Below are 23,076 nucleotides of genomic sequence, written 5' to 3' on the forward strand. Positions count from 1 at the left end.
TCAAATCTTGTAATTTGCGATATTTTAGCATTTATTCTATTTAGTAAACAGTTTACTCAGATTCAAAACATGAGTCCAGCATTTATATTGTCTACAGAGTTTCAAAATCAGTATCGAAAAGTTGTCAAATTTACAGCTTTTGATCATCTTCCAACTTTTCCAAGCCTGTGATCAGTTTTGGGATCTGCTATAATTGATTGAACAGCTACAATAGCTTCATTAATCCTGGTCTGAAGGTCTCGTAATTCCTCAATATGCAGCAGTCGGAGAACTCTTGCAGCTTCATTCAAAGTGGCATCTATGAAAGCAACATATACATCTCAATGTTTACGTCAAAACACCAGAGGTACAATGACCTATGGTCTTACTGTGCTAAGATTTAAAATATCTGAGTTGCAGGCTAAGACTTTATTCCTTGGAGTGCACGAGGCAGAGAGATTATCTTAGAGGTGTACAAAATCATGAGGGGAATAGATAGGGTGAGTGCGTCTTTTTCTCAGGGTAGGGAAATCAAGCACTAGAGGGTACGAGTTTAAGGTGCGAGACGAAACATTTTCACACAGAGGACATGGGTATATGGAATGAGCTGCCAGAGGAGGAAGGTTCAATAAGAAGATTTAACAGACAATTAAGACACGTGAATGGATAGGAAAGGTTGAGATGGGGGCAGCACAGACAAGTTGAACCAAAGGGCCACTTTCCTGTACATGCCAACTGTAGGATGTTCCCAAAAGATTATTAATTCAATGTAAATCTACTTACCTCCCGTATCAAAGCCAAGTAGATGCTTTTCTAAGCTTACAGTAAAACCCTGGGAAAAAAAGTGAGCAAAAAAAAGCCTGAAAATATAGTTAACATTTTGCTTCTGTCTTTGAGCAATTATATCCAGTCCTCAAAATCCACAAGGCAAGATTTGCCACTAGATAAGCATACAAAGATATTTCACATCTAAAGTGCAGATATTTCCAGTAGAACCTGGTTAGTTCCATGTTTCCCTGTGAATAAAAGTTGCATTGTCTGTAGAGCCACAGCCACAAACCTTTACAATTCATGGCCAAAATGTTGGATGTGAGTTGGTGATATGCAGAAATATGGTGAAAGTAATTTTAGCCTGTTAGTTTAAGAACAGAAATATGGTGTTTACAAAAATTATATCATGGCTGTATATTAAGGCTATAACCATATAACAATTACAGCACGGAAACAGGCCATCTCGACCCTTCTAGTCCGTGCCGAACACATAATCTCCCCTAGTCCCATATACCTGCGCTCAGACCATAACCCTCCATTCCTTTCCCATCCATATAACTATCCAATTTATTTTTAAATGATAAAAACGAACCTGCCTCCACCACCTTCACTGGAAGCTCATTCCACACAGCTACCACTCTCTGAGTAAAGAAGTTACCCCTAAACTTCAGTCCCTTAATTTTCAAGTCATGTCCCCTTGTTTGAATCTTCCCTACTCTCAGTGGGAAAAGCTTTTCCACGTCAACTCTGTCTATCCCTCTCATCATTTTAAAAACCTCTATCAAGTCCCCCCTTAACCTTCTGCGCTCCAAAGAATAAAGCCCTAACTTGTTCAACCTTTCTCTGTAACTTAGTTGCTGAAACCCAGGCAACATTCTAGTAAATCTCCTCTGTACTCTCTCTATTTTGTTATATCTTAATCTACCCATCTTGGATAGACACAAAGTGCCAGAGTAGCCCGTTTTGGGTTAAAATCCCTTAATTCACCTGCCTGACAAATTAACAATTAATAATCTGAAAGGTTGACTCAGCCTCAACAGCTCCTTGGAAAGAAGTCAAAGGTCTTCCTGAAGTGTATCCAGTATGGAACCGGAAGCAGTAAATGGGTCTAACCAGGGCCATGTCCACTTTCCCCCTCGCTTACCTCAGTTTAAAAATAGTGTTAAAGTATTAACTCTTGAAAACATTTGCAAAAAAATGTTAAACTAAGAATTTACACCTTGATCTCCAACACTAACGATCAGACTGTATTTAAATTCCAAAATAGTATCGTAATAATTTCACAGCAAGGAGAGGAAGTAAAGTTAAACCATAATCAGTTTTAGAAATGTCTCCACTTTTTGAAAGATAGCAAGTTAAATCAACAATGCTGACACAATAAGCTTACAAGGTTGACCACCTTAAAAGTTATGGGTATAGCATCGAAGAAACACTCTATATCAAGAGATAGACACTTTATTACACTACAGCTACGTTAGATTATTGCTCTGTGCTAACAGAACAAGCGAGATTGCTATCTGACAAATAAAATGGAATACAAAGATCAAATACGTTCCACTCACAGTTGTATGCACGATCTAACTTAATCAAGAGAAAAATACATTTATCATTTATATTCTTAACTTTTTATGAAAAACAATTTACCTCCTTTGCACGGTTTGCGTTTGCAATGGCTTCTGGGCTTAATCTCTCTTGCACCAATATTCGAATTGCCTAAAATCAAAATCATTACTGATAAGTCAATCTGCCTCAGTATAATGAAATTAAAACCGCACAGACTCAAATGGCAATAGATCAACAATGATAAAATAACTATGTAGCTATATGTATAGTTTGTGACAACTCAATTCACTTAATTAAAAACAAGAAATTTGAAGACCAAAATACAAAATTAATTTCAGGAAATGTTTTCTGGAAGGAAGTCTATGAAGCATTCAATGATTTATTTTTGAACTCTGGAAATTAAGCTTTTATCTTTCTGGTCAAAGCCAGAGAATCTCTTCCTGATCATTTTCCTCTCCCGATCCCTTGCTATTTCCCTCAACGGCACCATCTGAAATCATACCATTGGTTTCCAAATGCACCTGGTGGCATGAAAATGGTCCTATTTCTATTTGGGGAGAAGGCAGGAACGGGTACTGATTGGGGATGATCAGCCAAGATCACATTGAATGACGGTGCTGGCTTGAAGGGCCGAATGGCCTACTCCTGCATTTATTGGCTCACACCTCCACCAGGCCTCTTGATGCCTCTGCTGTCTTTGAACTGTCATGTCGTTTGGTTGATGTCGCTGAAATTTCATCCAGCTAAGTACTGGAAGCCACAAACATCTTTCCCAAGACTCCAAAACCAACTCTCTCCCAGGAGAGAAGTCCAAGGCCAGCATAGAACACTTGCACTGTATAAAGTTGACCCATCTGCCATATTTTTACATATCAATAAGCCTGACTATCTCCACCTACGTAATGCTTCACCTATCTCAACCCCTGTGCTGTTGAAATCATCATTCACTGGACAAGTCTATTTCAGTGCTTGCCCAGCTGGCTTCCCATAACATGAAGACATCAGTTAGTTGACCATTATCTAACTCTCACCAAAACTTATTCACCCAAACCTCTGCTTGCTCAACTACATTTAAGCAATATTTCAACTTTATAATTTTCATGCTTACTTTTAAATCGTTAACCTGCCTTGTCTCTGCCTATGTTAATGAACTGCTCCAGCATGTCCACACCTCTGAGACAAGTTTAAACTGTATAACCACTGTTAGCAGAGTCTAAGTTAGTCCTGTATCGCTCCATGTTTCTTCCTCTAACAGACATCATAAACCCACTTCTTTGAACAACAATTCTATCACGATATGTTGAATGAAAGGTCATCAATACGAACCAATAACTCACCTTGAATCTCCACAGAAGATGCCTGATTGCCAAGCATTTCTGGAGCTTTGTTTTTTTATACACCAAATATAATTTTAAAATAGGCCCTATTTTTACCTGTGCTTTTCCTTCCACACTTTTCTTCTCTTTAAACTCTGAAAAAAGCTCCCACCAGCTGTGTTAACCCGTTTTCTCTCTCCACCCGCTGCCTTTATACTTCCAGCATTTTCTACGTCAATATTTTGTCTGCTTTATGCAATTTTACATTTGTTTACGAAATCCAGACTCATTATAAAGTGTTTGGATATGCTTTAAGTTAGTAGCCATGAAAACTTTTCATCAGCAATGTAGTGTAGTGGGAATGATCTTACACAAGCAGATGGGACTTGTTTACAGCTCAGTAAGGGGGTGAAAAGGAATGTTGTTGGTTAGTTACTTAAAATTGGAGATTTCAATATTTATACCATTGGGTTGTAAGCTACCCAAGCTGAATAAGAGGTACTGTTCTTCCAGTTTGTATGTGGTCTCACTCTGGTAATGGAGGAGACCCAGGGCAGAAAGGACAGTATGGGAATAGGAAGAGGAATGAAAATGGTCAGCAACCAGGAGATCCAGCAGGCCTTGCTGGACCGAGCGCGTGTACAGTAAAACAATGCGTCTACGCTTGGTCTCGCCGATGGAAAGGAGGCCACATCGAGAACAGTGATAGTAGATGAGGATGTAGTAGATGGGGTTAGAGTAGATGCACGTGAACCTCAGTCTCCCCTGGAAGGACTGCTGGGGTACTGGATGGAGATGAGGGATGAGGTATAGGGACAGGAGTTACATCTGTATTACAGGGTTGTATTTTACATTTGTTTACGAAATCCAGACGAATCCAGACTCATTATAGTGTTTGAATATGCTTTAATTTAGTAACCATGAAAACTTTTCATCAGCAATGTAGTGTAGAGGGAATGATCTTACACAAGTGGATGGGATGTTTACAGCTCAGTAGTGAAGCTAGTTTGGCTTACCTTCAACATTATCAGGTAATCGTCATGCCGCTGGATTTGCAAGAGATTAGCTAATGCCATCACACCAGCCTTAAAGTCGGGGTTGTTCACTGCATGAAAAGGAATCAAGACATTTTTGTTTAGTTTAGAGATATAGCGCTGAAACAGGCCCTTCGACCCACCGGGTCCGCACCAACCAGTGATCCCCGTGCACTAGCACATTGGGAACAATTTACAATTTTTACCAAAGCCAATTAACCTACAAACCTGCACATCTTTGGAGTGTGGGAGGATAAGAGAGCACGAGGAGAAAACTCACGCGGTCACAGGGAGAACGTACAAACAGCACCAGTAGTCAGGATCGAACCCGGGCCTCTGGCACTGCAAGGCAGCGTGCCACTGTGCCGTCCATAATGGTTGTGGACCAAATATATGAATAGAAGTGTCCATTTACTTCAACTTCAAAAAAGCTACACTTAGATCCTTAATACAAGTATAAAGAATGGGGGGGAAAACTATTTATCTTGCCCCTCCTTGTACTCCCAACACAATCTCTGGGGTTGTGTGCGAGAATGCATCAGAGGCTGTAAACTGCACCCTCTAGAGGCCATTTGCTTCTGTAAAAACAGTACATAAAGGCCTGAAATGTGATGCAATAGGAATACTGATGAATAGTTCAAATAAAGGTACTGGGCTTCCCAATCCTCCAGTAGCAAAATCACACTCTAACGCTGGAAAACCAATGTGCTACAATTAAGCAGATAGCTGATACAAATTCAAAGCCCCAGAGCCCTATACAAAAATCGAAAACACAGAACGCTGAGACCAGTGACTTTTATCCAGTAAATCTGTGGCTGTGCTGTAAGTATTAACAAAACGTCAAGGACGGTTTCAGTTTGCGGACAGACTGAAACTACATGCAGAAATTTACCTCAAGAAATAACCAGCAATGTCTGAAGTTGTCGGAATGAACTGCAGATGCTGGTTTAAATCAAAGATAGACACAAAATGCTGGAATAACTCAGCGGGTCAGGCAGCATCTCTGGAGAGAAGGAATGGGTGATGTTTCACCCATTCCTTCTCTCCAGAGATGTTGCCTGGCTCACTGAGTTATTCCAGCATTTTGTGTTTGTCTGAAGTTGTCGTATGAACCAAATATTTCAATAGCATTTGTAATGTGTTATTAATTCATAAACTCAATAAATATGAACATGAAACCAGTAGTATGCTCGACTAATGATATAGAGGAGATTTTGATATTCTTGGAATGGCAGTATAGGAAGTAGCCTCAACCTGCTAAACAATTAATATTGGACTTTTTAAACACTATTCTACAGTGGTGTGATCACAGATCTTTCCTTTGATTTTAATCTTTTGGATTATTTGCTATTCAACTTTTCCTTGCTGAGCAAATCCATGCCATCAGCCAATTATTCCTGCATGTCAGCTATAATGGCATCTTCTGGTGTTCCTGCAATGCCATTATGTTACGCCAATATCTGCAAGCTTTCAGAAAGCTCAGCCCAAATGGTAATATACCCGACAACAATAACATTCACTGATCTTAACAGCTCGGGGTGGGAGAAAGCTGGAAGGGAGGTGGGGGTGGGACAGAGCCTGGCGAGTGATGGATGGATACACTCCAAAGGCGTACAGGTATGTAGGTAAATTGGCTTGATAAATGTAAAAATTGTCCCTCGTGTGTGTAGGATAGTGTTAATATGCAGAGACCGCTGGTCGGCGCGGACTCGTTGGGCTGAGGAGTTGCGCAGTATATCGAAACTAAAAGTAAGGGGGGTTTTGGTTGGCAGATGGGTGAGCAAAGAGAGATGAAACTGGGACAAAAGGGACTCATAAGGGGGGAAGGTAAATTAAATGTATAACCATGGGGATGTGGAAGGGACGGGTAAAATTAGTGGCGGCGCGGCTCTGGCTGCAGCGGCTCTCCGGCAGTCCTGTTTGTTTTGTGTTTTTTGGGTTGTTTATTTTCGTTTTGGTTAGTCTAGTTTTGGTTTTTAGTTTGTGTTTTGGGGGGGGGGGGGGTTGAAACGGGGCTTGCTGTCTCTCCCTGCGGGGGAATGCGACTTTTTTGTCGTATTCCCCTTCTCTGCCTCCGTCTGCGCTGAGGCCTAATGGCGGAGCTGGCGACCTCGAGGCTCAGGAGGCAGAGCCCGCCAGGACTCGCACTGAGCTCGCTCCCGTGAGGACGGCCCGGCTCGGGGCTGGAACAGGGCTTTCGTGAGGGGCTGTGACGGCCGGCCCGAGGAAGGAACGGTGCTCCCGTCGGAGTAGCCGAGCTCGGGGAGGTACGGCGTTCCCAGCCCGAGGGAGGAGCGGCGCCCGGTCGGGGCGGCCCAGCCCGAGGGAGGAGCGGCGCCCGGTCGGGGCGGCGCCCAGTCGGGGCGGCCCAGCCCGAGGGAGGAGCGGTGCCCGGTCGGGGCGGCCCAGCCCGAGGGAGGAGCGGCGCCCAGTCGGGGCGGCCCAGCCCGAGGGAGAAGCGGCGCCCGGTCGGGGCGGCCCAGCCCGAGGGAGGAGCGGTGCCCGGTCGGGGCGGCCCAGCCCGAGGGAGGAGCGGCGGCCTGGCGCGAGGCTGAGATGGTGGCAGTACTCACGTGAGGGCGATCCGGCTCGGGGCTGGAACGATGCTCCGGGGGCTGGGACGGCAGTTCTGGTGGCGGTGGCCTGAGACCGGGGGTTCGGCCGCGGGCCAGCGGCTGCGTCAGCAGGTCTGGTGAGCGGCAGCTTCGACTACCCCGGGCCGCGGTGTTTGAGCCGCAGGACAGGTTTTAACATCGCCCGGGGGGTATCGCCTCAGCGCAGAAGGAGAAGAGGAGGGAAGAGACTGCAGCCCTAAGACTTTTGCCTCCATCACAGTGAGGAGATGTTGGGTGGACTCACTGTGGTGGATGTTAATATGTGTTTATTGTTGTTTTTTATTGTATTGTATTATATGTATGACTGCTTAAATTTCGTTCAGACTTCGGTCTGGATGACAATAAAAGGCTATTCTATTCTAAAGGGACAAAGAAAGGATGGGGCGCAGACAGGAGAAATGGGTGCTCGCCTGGGTGGGATGGAGACACAGGAAAGGGATGGGGTGGGAGGGGAGGAAAAGGGGGGGGCTATTACATAAAATTAGAGAATTCAATGCTTATAGACTAGTCAGGATCAGAGTGTATAATTAGTAGATCAGTTATAACGCCAACTGCACTGCTTTGTGTAACAATATGCCATTGTTGTACTCAGTGTGGGTTCTCCAACACGAGGGTTGGGTATATAATTTTAAGTTGATTTTTAATAATAAGCCACAGGACGCTTCTCAGCTTTATGAACATTTTATTCAAAGTTTTAAAAGTTTTCAGGAACTGACCCAGTTTCCGCTGATGCCGTGAAAGTATCTCTTGATTTAAATATGTCGGAGTAGGATTAGAGCCCAACTCGTAATTTATACTGTTATTTTGCTGTTTGTAAGCAACCAAAACAATTTCCTAATCAAAGGTACACAAAAATGCTGGAGAAACTCAGCGGGTGCAGCAGCATCTATGGAGCGAAGGAAATAGGCAACGTTTCGGCCCGAAACGTTGCCTATTTCCTTCGCTCCATAGATGCTGCTGCACCCGCTGAGTTTCTCCGGCATTTTTGTGTACCTTCGATTTTCCAGCATCTGCAGTTCCTTCTTAAACAATTTCCTAATCAATCCTAGATGACAGTACAAAATGGAAGAATGTTTTGCATATCCAGCTGATGCATTAAAATGCACGCTCAGAACTCCAATGATAAATTCCAATCTACACTTCCCACCCACTACTTCCTACGGCAGTTTGAACCACACATGTATTGTATCCATGATCTAGCGAGTAACCACTTAAAGATTAAAGTTTCTGAATGTTGACAAGTTGCTGTGGTATTTGTTCAGCAATACCTCAAGTATATTAACAGAAATATGTATCTACAACTTTTCAATCAATATCCACAATCTGTAAAACTACTTTCATTACATCTTTAATGACAAAACAGTGGGCCAATATACCTCTTACTTACCATCCAAGTTGATAAGCGGATCTGTGCCTTTAGTGGCATCATTCTTTACATTGTCTGCTGTACAATTCTTGTATTTATCCACTGTGGAGACAAAAAAAAATCAATTACTATTAAAAATGTTCACAGATTTCTCTGCAGGAACATTATTTCTGATGATTGAGGAATCTAGAAGGCATAGGATACAAATTTTGAAGAGATTTTCTCAGGCTTGAAATTTTAAAATGTCTCTACTTGCATAGCCAATCGCTAGAGTTGATGTTATACCTGTGATTGATTGATTGATAAGGCACGAGGAACAAAGTATGATTTGGGAATTTGGTTACAGATTCATTGTCATGATTTAAGATGATGTAAAGAGCCTCTTGAGAGATGAGTGCCTAGTTCTTGGCATTGGGGAGGTTCACTAAAAGTATATTGCAAACCAGCAACATTATTTCATTGGCATCTCTGTCATAAGCACAATGTACATCTAGACCTAGACACATGGAATTGCAGATGCTGGCTTGCAAAAAAAGACAAAGTGCTGGAACAACTGCCTGAAGAAGCATTCTAATCCATAATGTCACCTATCCCTGTTGCCTGCCGATCACTTACTCCAACCCTTTGAGACTTTCTTTTAAAAACATCTAGAACCGTTTGGTCTGGGGAGAAGTTCATCCCAGAAAACACATTCCACTTTGGAAATGCCAGAGTGGGAATGGATGAAGAGTTGAAATAATAGGATTCTGTTATCTGCAGACTTACAAATCAATCTGTTATATTCACATTGCACAAAAATCAAGGGTCCAGTATCAATCCTTGAAGTGCTCCACTGGCCAACCCTCCACAATCACCCTCTTTCCTTTTATAATCAAGCCAATTTTAGACCTAATTTGTTTGCCTGCCATGGATCCCATGAGTTCTCATGTTTTGGACCAGCCTATGATGCTGGACCTTTCAAGGGTCTCACTAAAATTCATGCAGCTACATTGCTCTCAATGTACTTAGTTACCTCTTCAAAACATTTCAATTAAATCTGAAAAACAAATGAACACTTAGAACACGTCTGAAGAAGGGTTCTGACCCGAAGCACCTATTCCTTTTCTCCAGAGATGCTGCCTGACCCGCTGAGTTACTCCAGCATTTTGTGTCTATCTTAGAACATAGAACTTTACAGCATGGGAACTTGCCCTTCAGCCCACATCTGTGCCATCCATGATAAACCCATCTACCTGCACAAGAGCCGTATCCCCTCATTCGCTGCATGTTCACGTGCGTTTTCACTATCATAGCTGCTTTTACCACCCCGCTTGGCACCATGTTCCAGAAACCAACCCTCTATGAAAAAAAAAACTTGCCTCACATATCATCTTTAATAGATCCCCCTTTTAACTTAAAACTATGCTCTCTAGTCTCTGGCATCTCCACCTGGGGAAAAGGTTGACTTCCCTATATATGCCTCTTGAAATTTTAATATTTCAATCAGGGTTCACCTAGGCTTCCGAAGCTCCAGAGATAACAACCCAAGTTTGTCCAAACTCTTCTTACAGCTAATATTCCCTAATCCAGGCAGCATTCTGGTAAATGTAGATGCAAGGAACTGTAGATGCAGGTTTACAAAATGAGGCACAAAGTGCTAGAGTATCTCAGCGGGTCAGGCAGCATCTTTGAAGAACATGGCCAAGTGACGTTTCGGGTTGGGAACCTCCTTCATACTGATTGTGGTTGGGAGAGGGTGGGGGAAGAGGGAGTAGAATGTTGGCAGAACAAAACCTGGCAAGAAATAGGTGGATACAGGTGAGGGGGTTTTGTGTGATAGGCAGATGGTTGGACAAAGGCCTGAAATTAAATAAGAATAGAAGTGTGAATTGTGAAGCTATATGAAGGAATATAGGTGGAAGGGGATTAGAATGTGTATTCGAATGCCCATTTTAATTAAACTGTCGATAGCATCATTGACACAAGTAAGAAATGCCTTCTGAGAACCTGCTGTACACCGATGACACATATAATCAAAAGAATTATAGCTGAAATATGGATCGCATCCTCGGACTGAAAAAAAATAAAGATGAAACGTGACAATGAGAGTGAAAGGGAGAAAATATTTTTTCAATCCATTGCTCCCATTTTAACCTTAAAAATTCAATAGATTAAAGAGGAAAGCTGGGATAGTCTATTTTAAAAGTAGGCCACTAAATTCCAATTACAAACAATCATATATTTTGAAAGTTATCAAGGGCAGCACGGTGGTGCAGCGGTAGAGTTGCTGCCTTACAGCGCGTGCAGCGGTAGAGTTGCTGCCTTACAGCGCTTGCAGCACCGGAGACCCAGGTTCAATCCTGACCACGGGTGCTGTCTGTACGGATTTTAGACGTTCTCCCCGTGACCAGCGTGAATTTTCTCCGAGATCTTCGGTTTCCTCCCGCACTCCAAAGACATACAGGTATGTAGGTAAATTGGCTTGGTAAATGTAAAAAATATCCCTAGTGTATGTAGGAAAGTGTTAGTGTGTAGGGATCGTAGACCCAGTGGGCCGAAGGGCTTGTTCCGAGCTGTATCTCTAAACTAACCAAAAAAGAAATTTAAGGAAAGCTGATAATATCATTCATGTGGAGACACAAGAAACTGCAGAAGCTGGAATCTTGAACAAAAAACAAAGGGTTGGAGGAACCCAGTAGGTCAGGCAGCATTTGTGGAGTGAATAGACAGACGATGTTTCGTGCCAGGACTTTCTTTTGACATGTTGTCTGTCCATTCCCTCCACCCATGCTGCCACAACATTCAAGCATCTTATAGCTTTATCCAATCCCAATGTTACATTTAATGAATGTGAAAAACTCTTCTTTTTTTTTTTTAAATCAGAGCAATAGCACAAGCATAACGCAGGTTAATTCATAAAGTTAAACGGTACACAAGATGGAAAGCTTCATAATGCAAGCAATAAGTAACCCGGCTATATCTAGTGCTGTAAAGGAACATACCATTATCAGCATATTCAAGTCTCACTGCCAAGCCCAGAAGCCAGTCAAGGTTTTCCTGTCTTTCTTCAGCCTTGAATGGGCAGTTTACATCTGCGAGGTACTGAAGGCAAATAAATCACAAATCCATTAGAATTTCAGGCTTTAAGAATTAACCATTTAAAACATTCCACATAATAGGTGAATTAGGGCTATAATATAAACTTTCAATAGAGCATTTCAGTGGTAATAATGGCTGATAGAGAATCCTACATCATGAAATACATTGGACTGTGAATATTCCAGCAGCAAGTATATTTATTGGTACACACAAATATAAGTAAATATAATAAACATCTAACCATAATTTAAAATATTATTGGTTGCACCAAGGACTTTGGGGGTTTCCCCCACTATATTGTGGTTGTCAGTTTATTATTTATTTATTATATCTCATCCATATGTATTGTGTTTACAGGCCTGTTAAGAAGGAATGTAATTACTGTTGTCAGTACATATGACAAATAAACACACTCACTCTCTAATGCATTGTGAGAAGATTCTTCTTAGAAATCCCATCAAAATCTAAGATGATTTGCCTCCAGTCTAGTTCGGTAGAATTCCTGTCGAGCTGTGGCAGGAGTGCCTGACAGTACAGGTGGGTGCGTGGTTTGTGGTAGTGCACCCATGGCGTTTAAGCTGGATTTCTGGGCTCCAAATGAAGCCTCTCCGTGCCATACTGAATGCTTTGCCTCCACTTTTGAGTTGTCATGCTCTGGCGATTGCCAGAGACCATTGAAGATTATGCATTTTAGCAAAGAAACTATAAAAAACATTGTTGAATCTTTTGCTCTGAGATAATTAAGGATAGTGTGCCCAGACAAGTGATGGGCAAAGGAATGTTTGTTGTTGGCCGAAAATCAGTAAAATCTTTGGCAAAATTACAGGAATTCTTTCTATTTATATAGTGCCTATAAAATAGTAAAATAGTAAACCTGAACAGAAGCACAAGCAAACCAAATTTGCAATAGAAAATATCAGGAAAGGCTACCCAAAGAGCTACTTTCAAAGAGTGCCTGAGCATTGGTTCAGGAAAGGACATTTGCAACTTGGGGCCAAGGGACTGAAGGCACAGCCACAAATCGCAGCAAGTTCAGGACTTTGCATTCATATCCAAACGTGAAGGTTCCCAGTGTGCTGTCAGGCTCCAATCACAAATCTATCAGTAAACTTTGTTTAAATGTTTTATTAGATGTACAAGATAATGAGGGGAAAGGAAAAGTGAGCACTCACACTCTATCTCCCCTCTCCCATCTCCCCTCCCCCCCCCCCCCCACAAGATTCATTTGTAAACAGCTTAAATTATTCATCTCAGACCAGAAATAAACACCAAAAGTTCTTTATCCAATGCAATGCTCACCTTTTCAAAGTGTTTGGGCCATTCATTATTCTGCACATTTCTGAGGGTGCCTCTCTCTTCAATTTTATAATGCCTTATCTTCTGATCTTCAAGCCACACTACTAAATTCCTGAAGCCCACCTCATCTAAAAATAAAAGTAACCTCTTTAGATGCCTATTGAGAAAAAGGCAAACGGTTGGTTCAAGGCCGATTAAATGTGTTGACAAATAGTACCACTGCAGTATACAAAAGAGCAGCTTCTTTTCTGATTTTAACTACAACGCTCATTTCCTGATTAAAATTTCTCACATAACTAAGAGCAATTCTGGTGAAAGTGGCTAAAAAATATTAATTATGATTCATCTCTGGAGTGCCAGAGGTTGAAGGGAGACCTGATACAAGCAAGGTGTATAGGATAGACGGTCAGAACCATTTTCTCAGGATGAAAATGTCACACTGCAGGGCATAGCTTTAAGGTGAGAGGGGCAAAGTTTAAAGGAGATGTGTGGGGCAAGTCTTGTTACAAAGAGTAGTGGGTGCCTGGAGCATACTGTTGCGGTGGAGACAGAGACAGATATATTACTGGTGTTTAAGAGGCTTCAGATAGGCACATGAACATGCAGGGAAAGGACGGATAATGGATAGTGTGCAGGCAGTTGAGATTAGTTTATAGAGAAGTCTGAAGAAAGGTCCTGACCCGAAAAGTCACCCATCCATGTTCTCCAGAGATGCTCTGACTCGCTGAGTTACTCCAGCATTTTGTGTCTTGAGATTAGTTTATCTAACATATTGTTCAACACAGAAACTTGGACCGAAAGGCCTGTTCTTGTGCTGTTCTATGTATATCTCCATAGGTAGCCGATCTCGTGAGTATGTTCAGTATTTATATTTTTTATCTCAATTTTTCTGCATGTGCAGTATTTTGCTTAACAAATCACAACCCCAAGAGGAATTAGATGCCTGGATGTATGGCTTAAATTTACTCAACTTACTGCAGTTAAGATTGTAATTATTAAAGTATACTTTGAAAGTTTACTGTAATTGTCATTTTAAGAATTAAAACTACCATCACATTGTGCACTGTAACTAAAGTATTAATTAGCTTTGAAAATCAAAAGACTGCAGATGCTGGAAATCTGAAATAATAACAGAAAATGCTGGGATTACTCAGCAAGTCAGGCAGCATCTGTGGAAAGACAAACATAGTTAATGTTTCTGGTCCGAGATTCTTCAGCAGAACTGGGAAAGGATTTTGAAAAACAGTTTGAATTTAGTTCTATAATAAATACCATCAACATTTATTTTTAATTTTTCCATTATTAAGGGTTTTAGTTATTTGCTATTCTGAAGGGACATTTTGTGCTATTGGAGACACTAATTGGAAAAGTTTGCTTATTCAAATCCTGCATTAGGAATTGAACAAGTCGCTCAAAATAATAAATTATCGCATGTTCGTTTCAGATTTTGCCATGTGCAATTGATTTCCATTTCTGTAAACATGTAAATAAATTAATGGAGCTGCTTACATCTTAACATCTATTTCAAGGGTAAATAACAAATTCCAAACTGTAGAAAGATCTGCAGATGCTGGTTAATACTCAAAAGTTCATATGATAGGAGCAGAATTAGGCCAGTCGGCCCATCGCCAACTCCGCCATTCAATCATGGCTGATCTATCTTTCCCTCTTAATCCCATTCTCCTGCCTCCCTATAACCCCTGACACCTATACAGGTCAAGAATCTATCTATCTCTGCCTTCAAAATATTCATTGACTTGGCCTCCACAGCCTTCTGTGGCAGAGGACAGAAATTGCTGGAGTACTTCAGCAGGTCAGGTAGCATCCCTGGAGAATATGGATAGGTGATGTGATAGGTCAAGACCCTTCTTATGACATCAGTGATGCTAGTAGTTAGTTTTGCAATAGAATCATTTTGGCAAAACAAAAGATCACGTAAAATAAAGCAAGTGTATGGTGGGAAAATTAAGGGCAGCAGTAGTTTGAAAGAACATTTTCCCTCCATAAAGAAGATCTATCCCATAAAGTGTAGGGAAGAACTGCAGATGCTGGTTTAAACCAAAGGTAAACACAAAATGGTGAAGTAACTCAGCGGGACAGGCAGCATCTCTGGAGAGAAGGAGTGGGTGACATTTTGGGTCAAGAACCTTCTACAGACTGATGTCACGGGAATGGGCATGACAGAGATAGAATGTAGTCGGAGACAGTAAGACTAGTGGGAGAACTGGGAAAGGATAGAGAGAGAGGGAAAGCAAGGGGTATTTGAAGTTAGAGAAGTCCATGTTCATACCACTGGGGTGTAAGCTACCCAAGCGAATTATGAGCAAAAGGTGAGGCAAAAAAATCCAGTATAACTATTTGGAAATGGGATGATTTGAAAGGATTCTCGTCATTCTATATTTAAATGACAAGAATTTTAAGAGCTATATTTAATGACGAGTTATATTTAAGAGGGAGTTGGATGTGGCCCTTGTGGCTAAAGGGATCAGGGGGTATGGAGAGAAGGCAGGGGTGGGATACTGAGTTGGATGATCAGCCATGATCATATCAGGCTCGAAGGGCCGAATGGCCTACTCCTGCACCTATTTTCTATGTTTCTATTCACAACCACAATCAGACTCAACGTTTATTTTACCACTATATATTAAAATAAATAACAATGCACCACCCGGTTTAAGTTTATTATTGTTACTGAGGCACTGTGAAAAATTTGGTAGTGTGCGCTATGGAATGGAATCAAATCAGATCATACAATACATACATACAACCAAGTCACACCATAGGTTCATAGGTACAGCAAAGGGGAAGATGCTGAGGGTAGAATATAGTTCTCAGCATTTTAGCGTATCACGGCGGCACGGTGGCACAGCGGATGAGTCGATACCTTACAGCGCCAGAGACCCATGTTAGATCCTGATTACGGGTACTTGGCTGTACATAATTTGTATGTTCTCCCCTTGACCTGCGTGGGTTTTCTCCAGGATCTCCAGTTTCCTCCCACACTCTAAAGACATACAGGTTTGTAGGTTTGAATCAGTCTGAAGAAGGGTCTCAACCCAAAGCGTCACCCATTCCTTCTCTCATGAGATGCTGCCTGATCCGCTGAGTTACTCCAGCATTTTGTGTCTACCTCAGGTTTGTAGGTTAATTGACGGTATAATTATAAATTGTCCCTCGTGTTTGTGGGGATCGCTGGTTGCCACAGAATCGGTAGGCTGAAGGGCTTGTTTCTGCACTGTATCTCTAAACTGAACAGTTCCAGAGACTTTGGTGATTCATGCTGCATTTTGGTGGTTTCTGAGATAAATAATGCACCCGCAAATTGTGTGAATACATTACGCAAAACATGGTGGGCAGAAGCAGTTAGAGGTCAGGCAAAGCCCCCTGTACTGGCTACAATGGACCAGCCCCCTCCACCCATCCCACAGGCCCTGCATCCTCTCCTTCTGTCCCACGAGCCCAACACACCCCTCATCCCGCGAGTCTTACGCACACCCACACCCCTGTCCTGCGTGCCTTGCACGGTCCATCACAGGTACTGACCTCCCCGCCGTCATGGCATCTACAGGAGGCACTGCCCTAAAAAGACAACCATTATTATTAAACACCAACAACACCCAGGCCATTCACTCATCCCGGTACCACCACCGGGAACAACATACAGGAGCCTGGAAACTGATCTCCAGGTTCAAGAACAGCTTCTTCCCAGCAACCATCAGGCTCCTGAACACTGCACAGAACTAACCTCAACAATTATTAGGTATGTTGCAAAGCCTACCTGAAGCGTCGTTGAAAATCTGCCGCTGCGGGTGTGCGCGATTTTGGCGCCGTTTAGAGGGGGGCGGGTTTAAAACGCGATTTTCTCTAGGCTGTTCAAATCGAAGATGTTCAGCCTAGTTAATTATTAACGAAAAATCGCTGGAAGACCCCGTCGCAAAAGCTATTATTAGTTTTAAAGGCCTCGTATAATAGTTATAGTAGTTTAAAAATCAATCTCTAAACCCGAGACCGCCAGCAACCGCAGGGTCTCATAAAGCAGACAGCTGAAGGTAGGCTGCATATTTTTACATTAAAAAGGGCTTCTAAAGATCCCTTTATATAGGTATGTTGCAAAGCCTACCTGAAGCGTCGCTGAAAATCTGTCGCTGAGGGTGTGTGCGATTTTGGCGCCGTTTAGAGGGGGCGGGTTTAAAACGCGATTTTCTCTAGGCTGTTCAAATCGAGGATGTTCAGCCTAGTTAATTATTAACGAAAAATCGCTGAAAGACCCCGTCGCAAAAGCTATTATTAGTTTTAAAGGCCTCGTATAATAGTTATAGTAGTTTAAAAATCAACCTCTAAACCCGCGAACACCAGCAACCGCAGGGTCTCATAAAGCAGTCAACTGAAGGTATGCTGTATATTTTTACATTAAAAAGGGCTTCTAAAGATCCCTTTATACAAAGTTTATTATAGCGAGTAGCTCATTTTGGGCCCATTATATCCCGCAGTATTTTTCTCGGCATTTGGGGCACAAATCTACCGCAATGTGAACGTTCTAAACCAGCGCGTTCACAGGAACCCACTGGAAAGCTGATTTAAATGGGCATTTATTTACAGCAATTGAACACTAAATTCCTTCCATTTGGCCTATAAATTAATGTAAATGAGATTTAAAAATCATGTTTTATTGTGAATTATTTGTGAATATTATTTAGACATTTAGGCTATTTAAAAATGTTAATCATTTATTAAGAAATGGATAGATGTTTAGATCTAGTAATTGAAGTCTGAAATTAGCTACAATTAGGTAACTAACTAATTATATGCTTTAATTTCAGGTCATCCAAGTAAGATTATTTTATATTTGTTTCAGAATGCTTCAATCTATGATAACTGAAAATTTCATTCAGTTCTCTTAATTTTTAAGAAAGTTATGGGCTTTTGACTGTTCACGATCACAGCTTTTTTGTTATGTCCATAGAAAATCAATAGGGAACAAGATGCTCATTTCCGAGTATGAAAATGGCCATAACTTTTTAAATACTTGAGATATGAAAGTGAATTAGGTGTCAAATTAAACTTATTTTTATGCTTTATCTGATGGGATAAATTACAGACTTGATTTTTAAAATCTCAAAATTTTGTAACATTGCTACAATTATGATCTCCTGTGAACTTTGTCTTTGGTTGCACTACAGAAGTAGACTTTACACTATGACTGAGGTTATTCATTTATTATATTATTGATTATCATACATTAATATCGGTATGTTATTGTATTTACAGGCCTGTTAAGGTGCAGCGAGTGGGGATATCATCGTTGCCGGTACACATGACAATTAAACACTCGCGTCTCCACGCCACCGCATGCCCTGCTGTTGGGGCCCTGCTGTTGGGGCCCTGATGCCCAGGCCCTGCTCCTACCCTTCTCCCCCCCGTGCATCAGTAGCACCGGCAGAGACCCGGGTCCGGCCACCACTCGGCGGCCCGTACCTTTACAGTCAAACACGCCGCTGTTGTGGTACTCTAAGGCGGCCAGCTTCCTCCGAAACATCCTGCAGCGTCCACGCACACTCAGCGCAACCGGCGTCGCCTCACATGCCTAGCTGGCCCTACGTCAACACGTTCGCACACGCGGCCTGACGTCAACACGTCTGCACACGCGGCCTGACCTCAACACGTCCGCACACGCGGCCTGACCTCAACACGTCTGCACACGCGGCCTGACGTCAACACGTCCGCACACGCGGCCTGACGTCAACACGTCCGCACACGCGGCCTGACGTCAACACGTCCGCACACGCGGCCGTAATGTCACCTCGCCGGCACATGATGACATTTCTCCGGCGTGACGTCACCACGCAACGCACCCGTCGGCTCACTAAGCCCTTCCCCGGCCGCGCCTCGCCGCCCCTGGGTGTGACGCCATGGCGCCTCCCCTCCGGCGTGACGTCGCAGTGCCCGCCCTGTCCTGCTGCCCATCACGCTACACTTGGCCCGCCCTACTCTGTTGGTTCAGAGGTCTCTTTTATATTCAGATTTATAGCATATGACCATTTACCCAACAGATTATGAAGATCATGTCATAACTCCTCATTAGTTCCTGTCATGTAAACTCTATAAAGAACGTCACACTTGATCCATTTCCCTCCTGGGATAAAGTTCTGGGAAATTATTAATCGTTTTCACGGGTGAGGGGGGATCTTATAGAAACGTACAAAATTCTTAAGGGGTTAGACAGGGAGTTAGATGTGGCCCTTGTGGCTAAATGTATCAGGGGGTATAGAGAGAAGGCAGGTACAGGATACTGAGTTGGATGATCAGCCATGATCATATTGAATGGCGGTGTAGGCTCCAAGGGCCGAATGGCCTACTCCTGCACCTATTTTCTATGTTTCTATGTCTCTGATATTTACCATTTCTTTAATGTTGCAATAAAAAGGTACCCTACATTGCAATCAAAGAGCACGAAACCTGTGCAAGGCCTAACCTGGCATAAGTTTTAAGAGGCACATCAGAAATTACATCCAGTGTTCAGTTTTGGTCACCCTGCTGTGGAAAGATGCCATTAAGCTGGAAAGAGAGCAGGCAGGATTTATGAGGATGTTGCCAGGGCCTGAGATACTGACCTGCCTTCCTCCGACCCCAGCCAACACCCTTGCCATGTGTTCACAATCCCCCCTGCCCTTCCCCTTTCTGATACGGAACGGTCTGTCCTCAGCAGAGGCCTCACCTTTGTTCCCCTCCGCCCCCACCTCAACGAGTTCCGGGTCCGCCGCGGCATCGAGCTTTTCTTCCGTCGCTTCTGCTGCTGTGCCTTTTTCTATGGGAAGGAGTCTTCACAACCCAGTGACGACCCCCTTCTCTGGGACTCCCCCGGATGGCCCTCTGCCTTCTTTAGATCTTTTCATTTCCAACTGCAGGCGGGACATAAACTGCCTCAACTTTTCCATTACCCTTACTTACTCTAACCTCTCTCCCCTCTCTCCCCTCCACTCACTCTGCAGCAACCCTGACGTGATAATCAAACCCACCGACATGGGAGGTGCCGTGGTAGTCTGGCGCGCTGACCTCTACCAGGCTGAGGCCAGGCAACAACTCTCAGACACCTCCTCCTACTTATCCTTGGACCATGACCCGGCAGACGAGCACCAGACCTTAATATCACACACCATTTCTGATTTCATTACTTCCGGCTCCCTGCCCTCTAAAGCCTCCAACCTTATCATTCCCAAACCCCACACGGCTCGATTTTATCTTCTCCCCAAAATCCACAAACTGAACTGTCCTGGCAGACCCATTTTTTTTCTGCTTGTTCATGTCCCACTGAATTAATTTCCACATACCTCAACTCCATCCTATCCCCCCCGGTCCAATCCCTCCCTACCTATGTCCAAGACACCTTACATAGAAACATAGAAACATAGAAATTAGGTGCAGGAGTAGGCCATTCGGCCCTTCGAGCCTGCACCGCCATTCAATATGATCATGGCTGATCATCCAACTCAGTATCCCGTACCTGCCTTCTCTCCATACCCTCTGATCCCCTTAGCCACAAGGGCCACATCTAACTCCCTCTTAAATATAGCCAATGAACTGGCCTCGACTACCCTCTGTGGCAGGGAGTTCCAGAGATTCACCACTCTCTGTGTGTTACACGCACTTCGTCTCTTCAATTACTTCAGTTTTCCACTCCCTCATCTCTACTATGGATGTCCAGTCACTCTACACCTCCATCCTTCACCAGGAAGGTCTTAAAGCCCTCCGTTTCTTCCTCAACCGCAGAACCAACCAATTTCCATCTACTAATACTCTCTTCCACCAAGCAAAGCTGGTCCTTACCCTAAACAACTTCTCCTTCGACTACTCCCACTTCCTCCAAATCCAAGGCGTAGCTATGGGCACTTGCATTGGCCCCAGCTATGCCTGCCTCTTTGTAGGGTACGTCGAACAATCACTGTTCCAGGCATACACTAGCCCTATCCCCAAACTCCACCTCCGCTACATTAACGACTGCATTGGTGCTACCTCCTGCAACCATGCAGAACTCACTGACTTCATCAACTCTACAATTAATTTCCATCCTGCACTGAAATTCACTTGGACCATCTCCGACATCTCCCTACTGTTTCTGGATCTCACCGACTCCATCACAGGAGACAGACTATTGTCCGACATCTATTACAAACCCACTGACTCCCATAGCTATCGAGACTACACTTCTTCCCACCCTGCTTATCCACTACTCTATCCCCTACTCCCAATTCCTCCGTCTACGCCGCATCTGCACCCAGGATGAGGTTTTCCATACTAGCTCATCGGAGATGTCTTCATTCTTTAAGGAACGGGGGGTTCCCCTCTTCCATTATAGATGAGGCTCTCACAAGGGTCTCCTCGATACCCCGCAGCTCTGTTCTTGCTCCCCCTCAGGGGCGGAAAATCCGGGTGGGCCAGAGGGGACACATCCCCTCCATGTTTTGAGAGGTGGGGGACATCCCCCCAAGTTTTTGTCATTCCGATTTTAAAATCGCCGTTTTTAGCACTGGATTGAGCCTCCGAAGCCTCGCGCATGTGTGTGAGTGTGAGTGTGCGCATGCGCGCGTGGCCGCCAAAAAATTGTGTCCCCCGTCCCCTCCATGTTTTGATAGTGAGTTCCGTTCTTGCTCCCCCTCCCCCCCATTCCTAACAAGGACAGAGTCCCCTTTGTCCTCACCATCCACCCCATCAGCCGTCACATACAGCATATAATCCTCCAACATTTTCGCTATCTCCAACGGGATCCCACTACTGGCATCTTCCCATCTCCACCCCTTTCTGCTTTCCGCAGAGACCGTTCCCTCTGCGACTCCCTGGTGAACTCGTCCCTTTCCACCCAAACTACCCCCTCCCCAGGTACTTTCCCCTGCAACCACAGGAGATGCAACACCTGTCCCTTTACCTCCCCCCTCAACTCCATCCAAGGACCCAGACAGTCTTTTCAGGTGAGGCAGTGGTTCACTTGCACCTCCTCCAACCTCATCTACCATATCTGCTGTTCCAGGTGTCAATTGTATATCGGCGAGACCAAGCGCAGGCTCGGTGATCGTTTTTCGCTGAACACCTTCGCCCAGTGCGCCTTAACCTAACTGATCTCCCTGTTGCTGAGCACTTTAATCCCCCTCCCATTCTGTCCTGGGCCTCCTCCATTGTCAGAGTGAGGCCCAGTGCAAATTAGAGGAACAGAAGCTCATATTTATTAGGGGATATGGTCTTTTAATGTGGGGGGGTAGGTGTAACTTTATTTCTAGGTCCCTACCTGGTCGGTGTGGCAGCCTTTTCATCCGGGCTGCCCGTCGACCCGTCCTCGTGGCCTACCTGCGGGCTTGGAGCACCGTTTCCTGGCGGGGACAGCCCAGCACCTCGGCCTCGGCGGCGGCACAGCGTTGGAGCGCTGGATTGGAGCGGGCGATGCCTTGCCTGGGTCGCCGCGCTGGAGCGACGCGCTGGAGCTCTGGCGAGCTGGACCGCCAAGAGCAACATCTCCGGGCTGCGGGTCTGCGGAGCGGAGAGGCGGCGTGCGGAGAGGCGGCGGTGCGGAGAGGCGGCGGTGCGGAGAGGCGGCGTGCGGAGAGGCGGCGCCGACTTTGTCATCGGGAGCCTGGGAGCTCCAAACCGGCGTGGCCTTGTCGGCTTCGGCAGCTGCGGGCTCCAACCAGGAAGCGGCCGTTCCAGGTGGCCCAGCCGCCGAAAGGACTCTCCCGACGCCGGGGCAAGACCACCCGGTGAGAACGGCCAGGGACATCGAGCCTCCGTAGAGGCAATTGCGGTGGCCTCAATAGGCCTGACTTTGGGGTGAACATGGGGTGGGGACTGGACATTGTGCCTTCCTCCACAGTGCTATCCACTGTGGGGGGATGATTTTTTTGTCTAATTGTAGTCCTGTAGGTCTGTGTCCAAGATGGCTGCCGTGTAGAGAGAGTGGACGCTGGCGCGCTTTGGCTGCCGCTGCTCTCTCTTCACACTGTGTTTTTGATTTTCTGTTTTTGGATTGAATTCTGTTTTTAATTTGTGTCTCTGTGATGTCTTTTTTTACCTGT

General features: G+C 44.3%; 1 protein-coding gene across 1 annotated transcript; it reads right to left on the reverse strand.

Moving 5' to 3' along the window:
- Positions 1 to 5: 5 nt before the first annotated feature.
- Positions 6 to 18,651, reverse strand: rtraf (RNA transcription, translation and transport factor). The gene is made up of 8 exons (XM_033027328.1): positions 18,494 to 18,651; positions 13,022 to 13,146; positions 11,626 to 11,725; positions 8,666 to 8,746; positions 4,646 to 4,734; positions 2,395 to 2,463; positions 763 to 811; positions 6 to 298 (listed from the first exon to the last, which is right to left on the reverse strand). Exons 1-8 carry the CDS (start codon positions 18,552 to 18,554, stop codon positions 144 to 146), a joined length of 729 nt encoding a protein of 242 aa, XP_032883219.1. The 5' UTR covers positions 18,555 to 18,651; the 3' UTR covers positions 6 to 143.
- Between the last annotated feature and the right edge of the window lie 4,425 nt (positions 18,652 to 23,076).

The sequence above is a fragment of the Amblyraja radiata genome, chromosome 9 (genome assembly GCF_010909765.2).
Source record: "Amblyraja radiata isolate CabotCenter1 chromosome 9, sAmbRad1.1.pri, whole genome shotgun sequence".
Taxonomy (NCBI): Eukaryota; Metazoa; Chordata; class Chondrichthyes; order Rajiformes; family Rajidae; genus Amblyraja; species Amblyraja radiata.